Source organism: Fringilla coelebs (genome assembly GCF_963513975.1).
Source record: "Fringilla coelebs genome assembly, chromosome: 3".
NCBI classification, from domain to species: Eukaryota; Metazoa; Chordata; class Aves; order Passeriformes; family Fringillidae; genus Fringilla; species Fringilla coelebs.
Window position 1 is genome coordinate 99,747,050 of NC_140030.1, and position 16,466 is coordinate 99,763,515.

At 42.3% G+C, this 16,466-nt stretch overlaps 1 protein-coding gene across 1 annotated transcript in view; it reads left to right on the plus strand.

Annotated features, from left to right (window-relative positions):
- Positions 1 to 16,466, plus strand: part of WDPCP (WD repeat containing planar cell polarity effector) — a gene marked incomplete at both ends in the record, with an annotated part of 101,980 nt that overhangs the window by 73,921 nt on the left and 11,593 nt on the right. The window contains one exon of the mRNA XM_084201938.1: positions 13,804 to 13,939. Within this exon, the coding sequence (XP_084058064.1) occupies positions 13,804 to 13,939 (136 nt within the window). The remainder of the gene's footprint in view (positions 1 to 13,803; positions 13,940 to 16,466) is intronic.

Genomic DNA, 16,466 nt, shown 5'->3' on the forward strand with positions numbered 1-16,466 from the left:
TGAAGTCCACTCATTTCAAAGAGAAGAATAAAAAACTTAAAAACTAGTTTTAAAGGAACTTTTTCTCAGAAGTAGTGCCTTTTTTTTTTTTTTTTTTTTGGTGTATCAGTGGTATGTATGATAAAGAAATAGTAGAATACACAATGTGTATTAAGAAGTTGAAATTGGTTTTAAACAAAACTTCAGGCCCTTCCCAAAATGTAGCAAACAGTTTTGGGTTGTATGGGAGTTTTAAAAGTTTTAAAATAAAACTCAGGGGTTTTTTTTGGGGGGGGAAGTATTTTTAGAAGAAAAGTAATCTATAAAATATATTCTCCAGTAGCAGTATTCAGAATACATTAAGTACTTGTAGGATTACCTCTTTTTTTTGCCTTATGTTTGGAATTGCAAATGTTTTCACTTTTAAGCAGATTTGATCAGCTCAACATAATGGTTAAACCAGCTTGGCCTTCACCAGGACCAGGGACTCTGTTGTGCCAGAGGATCATTGGGATTCAGCTTTGCCTTCACCTTTTCTGCTTTGAAAGGGAACAGGTTCTGAGCATGCCTTAAATTTGGTGGTGTTTTTCTTTATACTGATAGATTAAATCTCAAGGAGCACCATGCTGCTATGATAAGCATCTGAGTAAGCTGGCTTTTCTTTTACCTCCTTCCAGATTTCTAGTAACTCCATGGCACGGGAGTGGTTATTCTTGAGCATGCACTGCACAGCCCAGGGTAATCCTAGCCAGGACAAGAATACTCAGGTACCATCTCTGCTACAAATCTCCAGGTTGGGCAGTTGCAGGTCTCTTCATGAGAGCAAAGCCTTCCAAAATTTGTTAGCCATGCCCCCCTTCAATTTGGGGATGGAAAAAGAAAAACCCATGTGCCAATTTGATGTTGTCCTTATAAGAGATAATTATAGGCTTTAGGAATAGAAAAGATGCATGATTAAATGGCTCCAGCCATCTGCTATTGCAAGACTGTGAAGTAATCCTTGACCATTTTCATATTAAGAGCTGCCACGAAGATGTTCTCCCTCTGCTTATGCCACTCAGCTTGCCTAGAAAGCTATCTCCTCTGCTCTGGCTTACTGGCATCCTAACGCACTTTTGCTTTCTATTATTTTAAATAGCAATGATTAAACCTTTATATCAGTGCTGTTGGGGGAGCTTGAAAGTTGAAAGCTTGAATCTATTTTGACTTCAGAAATATAAATTGAAGAGATCCTTATTTTCACATGTGGTTCCAGATCAGGTTCTTCTTCTTCTTGTTTGTGGTACAAAGGGAACAGATGAAAAGCCAGCTAGGCAAGCAGTTTCAAAAACCCCAGCACTGGCCACTGTGGCTGCTTGTACCCCTGCTCCATTGGGCTCCCAGGGGAGGCATAAGAAGAGCCTCAAGGGCCAGGCACAAGCTGCTCACATGGCACTCTGCCTCAGCTGGTTTAGGTGAGCCCAAAGGTAATTTTGCTGGTTTTGAAGCAAAATCATCAGTCAAATAGACCTGAAAGCAGCAGAGAGCTGTAAGCCCGCTTTACCCTGAGCACTGTTCTTATAGAGAGTGTTGCTTCAAGCAACTCTTTACAGATCAGAAAGGATCCTGGTGCCAGGATCCTCCCTGCAATGGGCTGAGTTCCCAACTGCTGCCTAAACCAGTCCAAAAATGTGCCAGAAAACATGAGGAAGGGTTTCCACCTGAAGGCAGAGAAAACACAGAGGGAGCAGTAAGGCTGTAAGGAAGGACTGTGAGGGCACAGGAGTAGCCAGGTAGAGATAAACATCTCTGGGTGATGCACATCTGTGTGAGAAGGACTGGTGGTGCCACATAAGAAAGGAAAAAGATCACTGCTGCAATGCAGGAAAGTGGAAAGATGCCTTTGGAAGGGCAAATTTTTCCCATTGAACATTAATTGCTTTCCATGGATACAAAATGCACTTTAAGTGATAAAAGGAGGGGCTGACGAGCAATGCTGTATTTAACAGATATCAGAGAATGCGATGTAGGTTAATTACCTTCCCTTAAAATTAATTCTTTTTTCTTGAAGAGGTGAGCCTCTGTTTGAGACAGAAGCTAATCTCCAAACTCCTGTTGTCTACTTCAATGAAAAGAGGGGCGAGGAAGGGAATGCAATGGGGTGGTGAGGAGACACCAGCAGGAGCCATGGTAACTTTTCTTCCCTGGCATTGAGGCAGCAGTTTTTTGCATTGCTTCCCATGGACTTTCCTCTTTGGTTACCTTCAGAAGCACAAGCAATGCCAGGAACTGCCCACAGCTCCCTCCAGGGCTCTGAGCTTCCCAAGTGGTGTCCACAGTGGCTGCTCCTGCTGACACAGTTTATTTAAATAGGCAGGAAGAAAGCATTGGTGGTTGCAGGAGGCAGTGTATAGTGTAAACTACCTCTGTGAGGTTTTAAAAAGAAAAAACGCTCTGGTATTCCTGCCACTCTGTAATTGAGGGATATCAGTCAGGAGAAGATCTTCCCAGGGAGTGGAAGGAACAGCTTGGGAATGAAAAACCCACTGTTCCTGCAATGTTGCATTTCCCCTTGGACGGGGCACATGAAGTGTAGTGTGTCCCTTTTCCAAAGCTGTTTTCCTCTAAATCAGTCTCTTCTAGTGGGAAAGGGTGGGAAGGAAAGTATCAACCCATCAGTCAGGGTTTTCAGTGCCAACAGGGTCTCATCAGCTTCTTAAAGCCTTTGGGGACCCAAACCACAGAATGTGCTGGTGGTTATCAGCAAGTCTGTGCAGCAAAGCACTGCAGCAGGTGAGTGACAGGATGCAAATATCAGGGAGGACCTGCCCCTGTATCTGCTTCATTGCCTTTTCAGCCACACCTTTCTGGTGTGGCTGAAATTGTAAAATGTCGGTCAGGGCGCGCTGGAGATGGGTAAAACAAGGCATGTGCATACCCCAACTCCTTTTATGTCCCGGTGCCTTGAGGTGCATTTAGAAAATGCATCCAAGGTTTGTCTTATGTTGTAGGATTTAGCCAAGAGACATTGAGCAGAGCACTGTATAAGTGTCATTAAGAGAGCTTAGCAAAGGATATTCTGTGATTCCAGATTCCAGGAAAACCTTATGCATATCCTCTGTGTGTGTATATCTATATATGTGTGTGTGTATATGTGTGTGCAAGCCCAGAGTTTGCATATATACACATTACCATAAAGTCTGAGGGTTTGCAGGTTTAAAACATCATGTTGGTACCAGCTGTGTAGCATGTTTTCTATGCATTGCCTCAGTGTTGCTAATTTTCTATGCAGAGACACACACAGACCCCACAAAAACTTGGCCCTCATTTTATAAAACTTACCCGAGACATTACCAACTTAGTATCCTAAAGTCAGTACTTTTAAAGAAACTAAAAAAAAACCGTGTAAGAATTTTCAGTTTTGGTGCACATTAAGCTTGCTGATGTCAGAATAACTTTAGTCCACACAACCTTCCAGCGTGAGTAACTTTTTTTTTTTTTCTGTGAAACCCACTGACTACAAATACATTAGTTTGCAGAGGTTAGAAAGCAATGCTGTTTTATAATTTGGGTTTTATTTACAGGTAGTATTCCCATTTTTTCATTATTTGGATTGGGCAACTAACTGGTCCCAAGTTCCTCTTCATTAAAAGAAAAAAAACCTCCTTTTAATAGGTGTGTGCTTCACACTTTTCAAACTTCAATAGCATAGAATTTTTCACTTGGTCAGAAAGCTGATTTAATTTGCTGCTGTTAAAGGTTTCAATTTTACATCCATGAATTCTCAAATTAAATTCAGAGCATTGCTTAAATTTCTAGCTGCAGTGCATTTAGCCTAATTGCTTTGGTAAGTTGGGTGCTTAGTAACTCCTACTTCTCTGAATTTTCATCTTTAAAGGCAAGCAAAATAAGCCTGAGGGCCACAGGTGGGCTAGCCTGCTCTTTGGGATTCACCTGTGGGGTCTTTGGATATCTCTTCCAGTCTGACTGCATCCTCAGACCATATCTGATGAGGCTGCTCTGCTGACAAGGGAGAGCATTTAAACACCTGTAGGTTTTAGCTATTTAAGTCCAAATCAGTTTTGAAGCGACAAGAAAGGCCGAACAAAATGGTTCAGATTTCAGTCAGTTGTCAACTAAATGTGTGCACTGGGCCTTTAAGTATTTGGCCAGACACATCTTGATTGCTTGGCCTTTGTTTTCACCCTTGGAAAGTCAGCTGGGTAATGCCCTGTAGCCAAAGCCTACTCTGCAATGCTGGTAAGTGGGCTAGGCAGGGCTGGGGGTGAGGGGAGGGGGGTCCAGGTGAAGGGAGAATTAACCAAAACCAAAGTTACATTCAGGTATTTCCAAATTTTTGTAGGCTGAGGTGTTTGCGGACATTTTCAGTTTTCTTGCCATATTAAATTTAAAAATCATAGGGACATAAAATGATCCCAGCAATGCAATCTTTAAGGTGGGCTCTTTCTGGGACAAATCACAAAGCAAACACAGAGGTGATGGAAACAATAGAGGAAACTTCCACCAACGGCACCCTCAGAGGCAGGCCCTGAGTGTCCAGTTTTTTCCTCTTTGTTTACAGTATTTTTAAGGCTTTGAGTTCTCACGCAACATATATGTCATGAAATGGCTGATTCCTCTTTGCACACGTTGTTGTGATGGCCTGTGGCAACCTGAATTAATTGTTTCAGTAGTTGATGGTGGTTACTAGCCGTAATTATTATAATTTGCATTTATAAAAACTTCTTTCATCTAAGGATCTCAAAATGCTTTTGCACACATTTAATTAAGCTTCACAACATCCTGTGAGGTAAGTGTCAAGAGTGTTGTTATATCCATTTTTACACAGGTTTCTCCAAGAAAACAAGGTCAGTCTCTAATGTGACTGGTATTTGGTTCACATCACTTGTACAGGACAGGTAGCACGGCTGCAGGAATTAGGAATGCTGATCTAGGTCACTTTGCATCTCCCACATGGCTCTTGCTGCTGCCACACTGTGTGAACACATGCACTAAGCCATGGCAAGCACATGATTTCCAGTCTGAGGCGGCCCTTTCCTTCCCAGGAGCACTTGGGCAGCAGCAAAGTCTTGGGAAAAAAAAGAGGAAAGAACACAACAGGATGCACAAGATGAAAACCCACCTTGCAAAGATCTGTTCTTTCCACAACTTTCTACCTTAGCATTTAAGCCTCTCTTAGCAGTCTGCACACAGTAAGACATGTCTGCTTTAGCCAAAGCCAAGAAAGCAGCTGCAGGCAATGTAGAGTCACCCTTCAGCAGCCACTCACCTGCTCTAGAAGAGGCTGCGCACACTTCACCTCCACCCCCTACCAGCCTTAGACCCAACCCCATGGGCAATCAGCAGTTCTGAGATCTACTAAATCCTAGATTACCACTTGACAGATATTTAAAAGTGAGGATCAACCAAAGTAAAATAGACTTGGAACTTGGGGGACAGCAGTTTTAAAAGCTCATTTCTTTTTCAAACATATGACTATGTTGTTTAAATTGAACCTAGCTCTCAGTAAGGTCGGTTGATCACCATAATAGCCCTGAGGAAGATAGGTCTAAGTAAGTGCTTGCAAATTGAGTAAGGAGTCCCAGGCCATACCTTCATGAGTTCTTTACCATCCTCATCAATTTATGTTTACATAAATTGTTTACATGTGGCAATGACCAGATTAGCTATTTGGAAAGAACTCTGCCTGTGGATGTACTTATTCCAAAATAAAAGCCACTTTGCTTTTCTAAATTAAGTGCACTTACAGGTAGAGAATGATTATTCTGAATAACATAAGAAAGAAAGTAATTTCATTCCCAAGTAGGCTATTGAGCAGAAATATTCTGAAATAATCTGTCTAATTTCTCATGCTCATGCTTTTTAAGGCACAGACAAAGTCACAGAGTTAACAACCAATTTTGTTTTCAATCCATTGTTTTCATGGAGAGGGTGTGCCAGTGCAAGGCAGGAGTCAGAGATTCCTTTCATTTTCCCTGAGTCAATGTACAGGATTTATTCTGGTCCATGTCTCTCTTGTGGAGGAAGGAATGCCTGGCAGCCAGAGGAGAAGGTCTGGCACAAGAACATACATAATTTCATTTTACCTGGTGCTGTCTACTTAACTTTCATCAGAAATGGGACAGTCATTGGCCTAAGCCTGTGTTTTTACTGAAGCTTTCTTCTGCTTTTTTACTCCTCCAAACTTGTTCATGCCTGCTGTGGCATAGAAAAGTATGGCAGCAACCATACTTGACATGCATGACAGAACACAATGCCATGGGAATACCAGCATCAGGCCCTCAGAGGAATTTTTATTGCTACTACCAGAAAGTTTTCAATAACTTCAAATGAGTATTTTTGGGGTATGTTTCTTTATTTGGAAGGGGGGAGGTAAAAATTCTCCTCGTGTTATCTCATATTGCAGAAACTGAGACTTGATGGGTACTGCATTATCCTTTTTGGACCTCAATCAGTCCCAAAGATTCAAGATGAACTCTGCCTGCCCAGGCACCAGAGTCGGTGCCCCAGGGAATTTCTTCATCTCTAAGGGATGTGCAGGATGTGTACTCGCATGCCCTTGCTGCCTCTCAGCTCTAGCTGTACATGCAGTTTTGCTTTAGGAACCTGTACCTCCAGTATTGCAATATCTTTTTCAGTCTCTGTCATCAAGAGTTTAAATACAGTTCAGATCAGTGTTAGTGGCCCAGCTCCAAATGAGGAGAATTGCTGCAATTCGTTATCTTGACAAATTAACTGGTCTGAGGCAATTCCTTTTTGAGAGAGATACAATTACCTAACTCTTGAACTCTAGCCTTGCTCCAATGCTGTGGCATAGCTATGCACCTGCTCCAAAAGTGTGGATATTACTTTGCCATCCATAAATACAGTTCTTGCACTAGGAGCTGATTTTAAAAAAAAAGGCTTTCTGAGGTGCCAAGGTGGCTGGTTGCAGAGGGGAGGGACAATATGGGAAATGCAGGGTCCTTGTCACCAAACCACAAAAGGAGGGGCTGGCACAGAGAGTGTTCTATCAGAGAAACACATCACCAGTTGTCCCATCCTCTGTTTTGAGTCCAGCTTCCTGATCCTGAGTGGAAAAAGGTGGCTTTCCTGCTCCCAATTCACCACATGGAAAAGAGTAGCCCATTCAGACCTAAACCAGATTTAAAAAAAAAACAAAACACCCAAGGTGTTTTCTTCCTGTGATTTAGGGAAAAAATTTCTATTTCAATCCTTCAGTCATGATATAACTGGTGGAATATAGGTTGCCATCAGCACTCCATTCCTGATGTGGACAGGAGCTGGTGCTCCTGGGAACGCAGTGACCTCCAGCCTTGCCGTCACCTCCTGGCCTTCAGGATGAGCTCCCTTCTGCCTTTTCTACCAAGCAATGAAAATAGATCCACAGCTACACATTGTTCTTGCAACCCAACGTGGGCAGATGCACTTCTCATCCTCTTCCCTGTGGAAAGCAACTCCTTTTGCCCCTCAGCCACAGCTCACCTGTGGGCATCATCTTTCCTTGTAAAAGAGCTCCCAGATGCTGAAAGATATCCCTTAACCATTCATTTGAACCACTGCCTTTTGGAAACTGTTTAGGATAAAGCCGTCCAGCAGAAGGCTTGTGTTTGCCTAGAGCCTCTTTGTATGGACTTGGTGGCTGGGAGTTTCCTTGAGCTTCTCTTTGAACTCCAAGCCTTCAGCATCCAAAACATTTAACCCTCAATTTCTTTTCTGCTTTATCAGTTTGGCCAGCTTCCAGCTGGCAGCATTCATTTGCAGGCTCCCATTCTGCATCTCGTGTTTGCAGATTTGTCTTTTTCAATTAACCCCTTGAAATGGTTTTCTTCTCCCCGGAGCCTACCTGCCTCCGGTCTGGCCGGCACTTCTCCCTGCTCTGGCTGCCTGAAGGGCAGAAGCCAGGGGTGGAGGAGCTGGGTCCCTGAGCTGGAAGTGCCAAGCAGAGGGTGTGCCCCACGCACGGGCGGCACGGAGAGCAGCTGAAGGAACACGCAGGTTCGGCAGTGCCGGCTTTGCCCGTTGTGGGTTGGGGCTTGCAATGCCAGAGGCGCTTTTGCCTATGTGGAGTCTCTGGAGCATCACTTATGAATAATGAGATCTTCCCTGAGTGCTTTCGCTGGGATGCTCGGGAGCACGCGCCCACATTTCCACTGCTGCAGCCTTCACCCCAAACAATGGGAATGTCTCTGCTCGCCAGCAGCTCTTCCACAGCTTTGTTTTAGAGCAGCTATTTCTAGAGAGTCACCTAAAATTAAAAAAAAAAAAAAAAAAAAAAAAGGAAAAGGAAAAAAAAAAGGGAAATAAAGACCGTGTCTAAAGCATCACTTACCAAACAAAGACGTTGCCTAGTCTCCAGGACTGTCTTCCCTCCTGTGCCTGCTGTAATTGCTGAGCAGTAGCAGCTGTAGGTTGCTCATCCTGGCACTCCAGCTGATTCACAGGCATCCACAGGGAGGGGAGAGCTGCTCACCCACTGCCAGGATTGCCCAGCAAACTTCCCACAGGCTGGGAAACCCGATAACATCTAGAGGTGCAGCATCTCTATTGCTGACACCAGTCAAGCCTTTGAAGTGCGACGGGCTGGAATTGAAGCAAATCCTTGATTGTTCAGTCCCTTCCAGCTGGAGACTCACCACAGCTTGGTACTACCACATCTGGATCACACTGTAAGACACACCTTTTTTTTTTTTCAAATTAATTAATATTGGCACTGCTGGGGTAGTTCCTAATGAACCTGATTACTTAGGCTCCAGGGAGATATAAAATTAACTATTCAGGCTGTATAGTGGTTAGCTTAGTTTTGTGTATGATTCTAGCAGAGCAAACGAGTAATGGAGATGGAAATCTCAACCAATGCTAGTAAAGACTCAGCATTTCCATTTGCAGAAAGCTTTAAAGCCAGATTTCACAGCAAGCTGCAGAAAACTGCTAAGTGAAGTATAACTGTCTACACTACCAAAAAGGCTACAAAACAAAGCAGTTGTTTATAAATGTTAGCTTCTTCTTTAGTTTTATCACATAACTTTTATATTAATTCTTAAATTTCCTGGCACACCCACTAGTTTTACTGCTGCTAATACCTCTACTACCCAACTAGTGAAATAATGACATGTTATGCTACTATTAAGGATTGATTCTACTAGTAGTGATTGAAGCGCCTTATCTTCTCAGGCATCAAATTGTTAAACAACAAAACTGGGAGATACTCAGATTTAATTTCAGGAATAATCTTATCCAGCTCTCTAAAAAGTAACAGCTGTTCTCAATGAGTTTTAGAAGTACTACAACACCAATATTTCGACAATTTGTATTTGTCAAATGCAAACATGTCAGCTTTGGGAATTAACAAAACAACACAAAAATAATCTAAAAATAAAAATCCATGGAAAACTAGCCCAGAAAAAGCAAAGAAGTTTAGAGTCACATTTTTCCACACTCACAAACAAAGCTCTGTGGTTTCCCTGCAGGAATTTGTTGAAACAAAACAATTTTATTAGAATATGTTTATTTAGAAAGACGTTTTTCGGGAGAACAATTGTAGCCAGAAACTAGAGCTGACCACACTCAAATCAGCAATGGAAGTTCCCAGTGATTTTGATACCAGAAGAATTTTATGCAGTGGCTTTAGAAATAGCTTTATGTAGTTTGAGAAAACCTGGGATAGAATTAAGTTATCATAACTTGATAATGTGTGAAATCATGCTCAATCTCATGCCTTCTGCAGCAGTTATCTGCCTTTAAAAAAATCCCAAAAGATCATAAAATCATGACAGCTTGCTTTCAATAGGTAAAAAATAATTAATTTTTAAAAAAGGCTATTGCATAATAAGAGAAGATATGAATTTATTTGCATAAAATTAGCCATTCAAGTAAAAAAATTAATTTGTTTAAATGCCTAAGAGAAAGAAAGTGTGATTGTTAGTAAAGTCTACAGTTTTACTGCACTCACTTGAATTAACTATTTGCATTTCTTCAGACCCTTGGTTAGTTTCTCTCGGAAAACCACTGTTTACGTATTTTTTATTTTTTTTTAGTAAAACAGCAATGTGGCTGAAGTCTGTGTGGTTCACTGGGAGTTCATTGGGATATATTTGCAATTCCTGAAGCAAAAAAGCGATATTTTATCTTTAGAAAGAGTTACATTTTTTTTTAACTTATTGAATTTTTCAGAGATCAGCATGAAGAGTTCTGATTAAATGCTTGCTTCAGCGTTTTAAAGGCTTCTTGTGTCCCTGTTGCCTAAGGAGGTCGTACACGAGGATTGCTCTGTAAACATCAGATTGTACAGAATTGGCTCTGCACACCATGCCAGGCACACAAAGAGGAAGTCAAATGGCTTATCTCTCACTTATCAACTAGTTTATTTTTCACGCCCAAAAAAGGCTGCTACAAGAGCAGCTGCTACTTTGTAAATAATTTAATGGCTGCTGTTAAGTAGAGCTGTCAATTTTGCAAACAATATTAAAAGGAGATTCTCTTTTTACCACAGATTTGCACATTTTGAAATGCATTTTTATCCCTGGAAGTCCAGTGCAGGATCCTGGAGAATGGAAACAGCTTTCCATTTGCAGACACAGATTCAAAAGAGAATAGATATGTTTAAATGATGACAGATGTGTGGGCAGGCAAGGCGTGATATCTCATCACCTGCATGCATTACCCAGAGAGCATCCTGCTCATTAAAGCATAGGAGAACTTTCAGTGGACTTGTAAAGAAAGATACTTGGCCCTTTCAGGCAGGTGTGAGATGTAGCAATAGCAATTGCCACCTGATTTTGGAAATGTATAATATGCATTGGGTCATTGTATGGTTGGGTGTACACAATGCTATCCCAATATTGATCACAACAAATGGGAGTTTTTTAAAGATTTTAGCACAAAATATTTGTATTCTTGCATCTGGTAAATTATTTTAATGATGAAACCACTACATTAGCACAATACCAACTCTCAGATTTTTGAAATTCAAATTGAAATCCCCAGATTATAACATGTTAAGCAAATAATAGTTTAGAATTTGAACAGCAAGAAGGCAGAGGAATATCTCGGATTGCCTGAAAACAAACTCTTAGGTGAAACTTATGATCTCTCCAGTGCTAGCACAAAGGTCTCCATCAAGCACCAAATCCTAGCCAGAGCCTCATCTAGATGTGAGGACCACCACCCTCTCCCAGCTCTGTGGCATTGTTGCCGAAATCCTTCCCTTTCTAATTAAAAGTGGGATATGGTGCCTCTATAGTTTGGGAAGGGCTGTGTTGTTTAAACAGGGTTCCTTGTGCCTTTGTTTTTCCTGCTTTAGCACTTCTCACAGGGAGCAGAGTCCGTGTCCCACAACAAAAATATTTATGTCTTTACTCTATAGCTCATATCTGATGGTTTTGTGGCTTTGAACCACTCCTGGAATCCATATTGCAGCTGTATCCCCAGACCACAATAGGTTCAATGCTCATAACTGTTTTAACATATCAGATATTTATTTTAGATATGAAAGTGCAGAGAAATCTAGTTGGATTCCTGTGGGTAAGAACCTTGCTCTTCCCCTGGTTTTGTGCTTGCAGATGACAGACTGCTCTGTTGTCCATGAGGTTTCCATGGATCCAGTAGCATTATTTAACAAGGTGTAGGTGTGCTACATCCACAGCACAAAATATCAGTCACTGGCCATGCTGTAATTAATTGCTCACAGCATTCATATATTAGAAATATGGCACCCAAGGACTCTATACATCCAAATTGTAGCCCACTCCACATTAAAAAGCTGCTTGATACCACCTGGAGCACATGCATGAGTTACACTGAAGTGGTTGGTGTGAGGACTGGGATTTACTCAGCACTGGTTCTCAGCAGAGACAAGAAAACACAGATCAGTAGTGTGATGGAAAGAGATCAAGATAAAGTTGACCCAATTCTGATATGTTTCTTTTCTCAATACACACTCCTCTTTCAGCATCTCTCAGGGTTTTATGTTCTGAAATGTCCCCACCCCAGGAGTGGTGGCTCAAGAGAAGTCATGGGCATCATATATTGGTGAAAGTTTGTAGCTTTAAGGGGGTAAATTATGTAGGTCTTAGTTGTTACTGAGTAAGTGGAAAAAGAAAAAAAGACAAAAGAAAAATTAATTACAGATGCTCGACTCATACTGTACATCTGAGCTTTCACATTTTGCAAATTCAAAGGTTTAAATTCTGTTTCTTAACGAGCTCTGGCCAAGTGAAGAGGGAGGCTCTTCAGGACCACATTCCAGGTGGGAGCGCAGCAGCGAGAGCTGTGCTCCAAAGCAGAGGCTGTCAAAGTTTGTGCCACAAGACCTGCAGTGGATTTTGCCTAACTTTTGTTTTTCCCCATCAACAGGAATTGTGTTTAAGCCCTTTCCCAGAGCTCTTCATGTATATGAAAAGCAGCTTCTCACAAACATTTATAAGTTCTTGATACTGTACCTCTCATTCTTTTGGCTTCTCATTCTGCAAGGCTCCAAGAAAGCATCTCCAGAGAAACCTCCCTTAATTGCCCTGGATTTGAGGTTAAAGCATTGCCCGTACACTGGTTTTCTCCTCTACTTTTATTTCTCTTTGGATTCTTTTTTTCAAGATGGAGGAGAAATTGCACCAGTGCTGGTTTAGCACCTTTATTTATTGCAGTGTGGTGTGCATGCTTGAGGTGTGCTGCCTTCAACCAAGCTGGCCATTTTCTACCATTCCCCACATTAGGGAATGGTTGAAAATGTGGGAACCAGCAGCACAGACAGACAACATCAGGCTGCCTGGGAAAGCCAAACCTTGCTACAATTAACCCTCCCTCACACCACAGATGCCAGTAGTATTTAGGTGGCATGAAGAGCAGAAATAGTCCACAGCACTCCCACAGCACTGGATTTTTAAGACTCAGAGGTTCAGAAAGGCTTACGAGGAGATTTGCCCTCCTAAGCCAGCGAGCGTTCTGGGTCTCCAGACAAAATGTAAACCAACAGCGTGGCAACGCTTGCCAGGCTCTTACATCCTCCCGCTGCCCATGGTGCCACCACGGGTATCCTGCAGATCAGCTTATACAGGATCCAAGAAGGCAGAGAACAAGGGGAGAAGAACAGGATTAGAGGAGGAAAAAATGCAAAAGGGTCTTACGATTTTGAGAAAAATCTTTTAAAGTCTTTATCTGTAACAGGATTTTTTTCCTTAATCCAAACTCTGCTAGCCTGCGGTTTGATTAAATTTTTTATTTTTTTATTTCATGTCTCACACCTAGAATATGCAATTCCTCCTCTATATTTTTAAGTGGTTCCAATATTTTTAAAGAATTTTTTTTACCACAGGGCTATGACTGGAAATTGTGAATTGGATGCTTATGCTTCACCTACTTCAGAAGACTTCAGGCCTTAATTCTGAACCAAAATATTTTAAAACAAAGCTAAGGGAAGTCTTTATTTGTAAAGGAAGGAGTTACACATACTCCTCTGGGGAACTGGTCCAATTGATAAGACTTTGATCCCTATGGCTAATGCAGCAGTCTTTGGCAGCCAACTGGACCTTCTGTAGTTGACAATTTAGAGAATACATTTTCCCTTGCTATCTACAGTCAGTACACACTCTGTGTCTTTCAAAAACTCTTGGACCTGTTTCTTGGTACTGGTCATTGGCTACTTGGCCTCCTTTTCAAGGGAGAAGCCAAGGGTGAAAGCTGTGGAAGCATGTGGGTTTCCACTCAGTTTGATGCCCTGCAAGAGAGGACACCCTTGTCCTTATGGGCATCCAAAACAAACAGCTGACAGCTTGGTTGGTACTTTCAGATGAAGTAAGTGTGATACCATATCTTGATCCATCTTAACAGAACTTCTGGGGCAGTCAGATGAAGAAGATCCATCTTGTGAAGCTTTTCCTGACCAATCTCCAGAGCAGGGAGGAAGGTACAACCCGCCTGCCCTCGGCCCTGCCGACAGACCACCAACGCAGAGCTGTTCCCACAGGTGAGCTGTGAATGGTTTCAAAATGTATGTTTGATATTCTGAACCTTCCTGACCCCTGCAGTTGTTGTCTGCATCATGACTGTAAACACAGTAAAACATTAACACACTAAAAACTAAGAAAAACCTGGGAGCCCAGAGGACACAGCATAGACACAATGAAATCTCCAGAAACACAGACAGTTTGCAAGCTTTTAACACACACTAGCACAACCATTTTCAAATTAAATCAGCAGCCTTGCTTGTTGAATGTGGAGAAAAGAGAAATACAGCAATGAAAACACAGCAAATTAACATTTGCAGGTGGTGAACAGAACTTTAAAAAACCTAACGTGATCTTTACAGATTTCTGTAAGCAAATCACTAGCCTGTAATCAAAATCCCTGGGAAGATCTTTTGAGAATGCCCTTCTTCTGAAGCTGATTAAAACCTTGAACTTAGCTATGAGAGAAACAACAGTTCTGATAATTGGGATTTTTTTCCAGCACTTCCTTTGCTAGTGAACCTGCACACCACCTTGCAAGGGATAGGAAATTAAAAAGAAACAGCTCTTCTGCAAAGATTCAAAAAGCATTTATTTCTGTTCTTTTTCTTTATGCATTCTTCATAGAAAAGAAAAAAAAAACAGTTATTTGTTCCCAGTGAGTACATAAATGTGTAGTATATAGATTTATTTTACTTCCTGTGCCTACTGTCAGTAGGAATGTTTTTAGTAAATCTGATGTGAGTACGACATTGAAGTTCCACATTACATTCATCCCAGCCATTCGTATATAACTTTGCTGAACACATGGTTCATTTTCTTCTTTCTTCATTTTCTATTTCCTTCTCTTTCTGGAAATCTGTATGTTAACTAGTTTTCTGTCTCCCCTCACATGGGGGTGTTGAGTTTTTTCAGTATGCAGTGTTGTGTTCATTTTACCAGCTGCACACCACGAGTGAAGTATTTATTTTACACATTGACTACAACTTTTAGGATATGGAAGTGCTCTAAAGCTTTCAGAGCTATCTAATGGGTTTGGAGGTGGGCCTGACTTTAAAAATACACTGCACAGTTATTCCTTCTTAACTTTTGGGATGAAGATACCACTGTACTGATATGGCCACATTACAAAGACAGTCTCCATGCTGGAGGCTGCATTGTCTCCAGAGGGCTCCAAGTGCTCCAGTAAAAGGAGCTCCTTTAGCAGCGCACCAGAGCCAAGACTACTCCCAACACGCCTCTGATCCCGAGGTATAAACACGCTGTCCTCCCTCCCTTTCGCTCACCCATTTCCTTTTGGAGGTTGCTGTGACTCACCCAGCTCTGGCAGTCCCACGTCTGCCTTCATCAGGCATCTCGGGAGAGGCTGAGAGCTCAACTTTGCCCCGACTCCTGGGCTCCCCACCTGACCACGTTTGCCTGCACCTACCCAGGTGGGTCACCGTAAGTTGCTGGGCCTCAGGAGTGGCTCCTTGCAGTCACCAGAGCTGCATAAACGGCTGGGATTTCCCAAGGCTTTTGGTTGGAGAGCATAAAGCAAGCTCCCACCCATGCACCAGCTCCTCCACCTGCGGACACCCGGAGATGCCGCTGACCTCTGCCGGGAGAGGCCGGAGATTTTGGTGGCCGCTTACAATGCTATGGAAGAAAACTTCTCACGGCTCTCCCGGCTGGCCACAGCTGCTTGAAGCCTGCCAACAAGAATTTAGGTTTCAAAGGCACTCCCTGTGACAACACCAGCCAGGTGGGAAGGTCACCTGCTGAGGCACAGGTGACTCCAACACTTCTTCCCTGTGCTTAAAGAAAGCCACAGGTGCTTACTAGCACCCAACTGTGGCTTGGTTTGCCTCCAGTTTCCCAGAGCTGCTCTTCTGCAATGCATCTGCTGCCAAGTCTGCATCAGTCTTCTTCATATGAACAAATCTCTATAAAGAAAGGAAGTTTTAGTGTTGGGACCCTTCATAAATAGGGCTGTTCTCTGTTCTGCAGTCATTGCAGTGTTTCATCTCTCTGTCCCAGATACTCCAGCATTACCAGAGACTTCTGGGTTTGTAATTGGCTTCTTCTGGGTAGCAGTGGTTCTTTAAGTTTCTGTCTACACCAGGACTTTGCAGCTGTTCAGCAAGAGTATCCAGTGGCTGTTCTTTCTTCTTTCAGAGTCTCTTGTTATCTGCCTTGGCTTTACATCTTTGTACCAGCTAGTCACACTAATTACTACATTACTGTGTTTCTAACACAATACCCTATCAGTCCCAGATGCTGTCCCAAATCTGCATTTCACTCAATTTTTGGAAGCTCGTCTCCAGCACATATTCCTTTCTTCCTTGTATTTCAGCTCTTGGGACAGCTGAGGCATATCTCATGAGTTACATCTCGGCAGAAGTCACAAGCAAGGGCCCTGTGAAGACTAGCAGAAGACACTTATGTTTCACTTGCCTAATAAACCTTGTTTCTAAGGCCCTTCAGGGAGTTTGACATCTGCATATGTGTTACTGGAGCCCAGTTTTCAGGCTGTGTGATTAAAAAATCATTTCAACTAACTCTTCA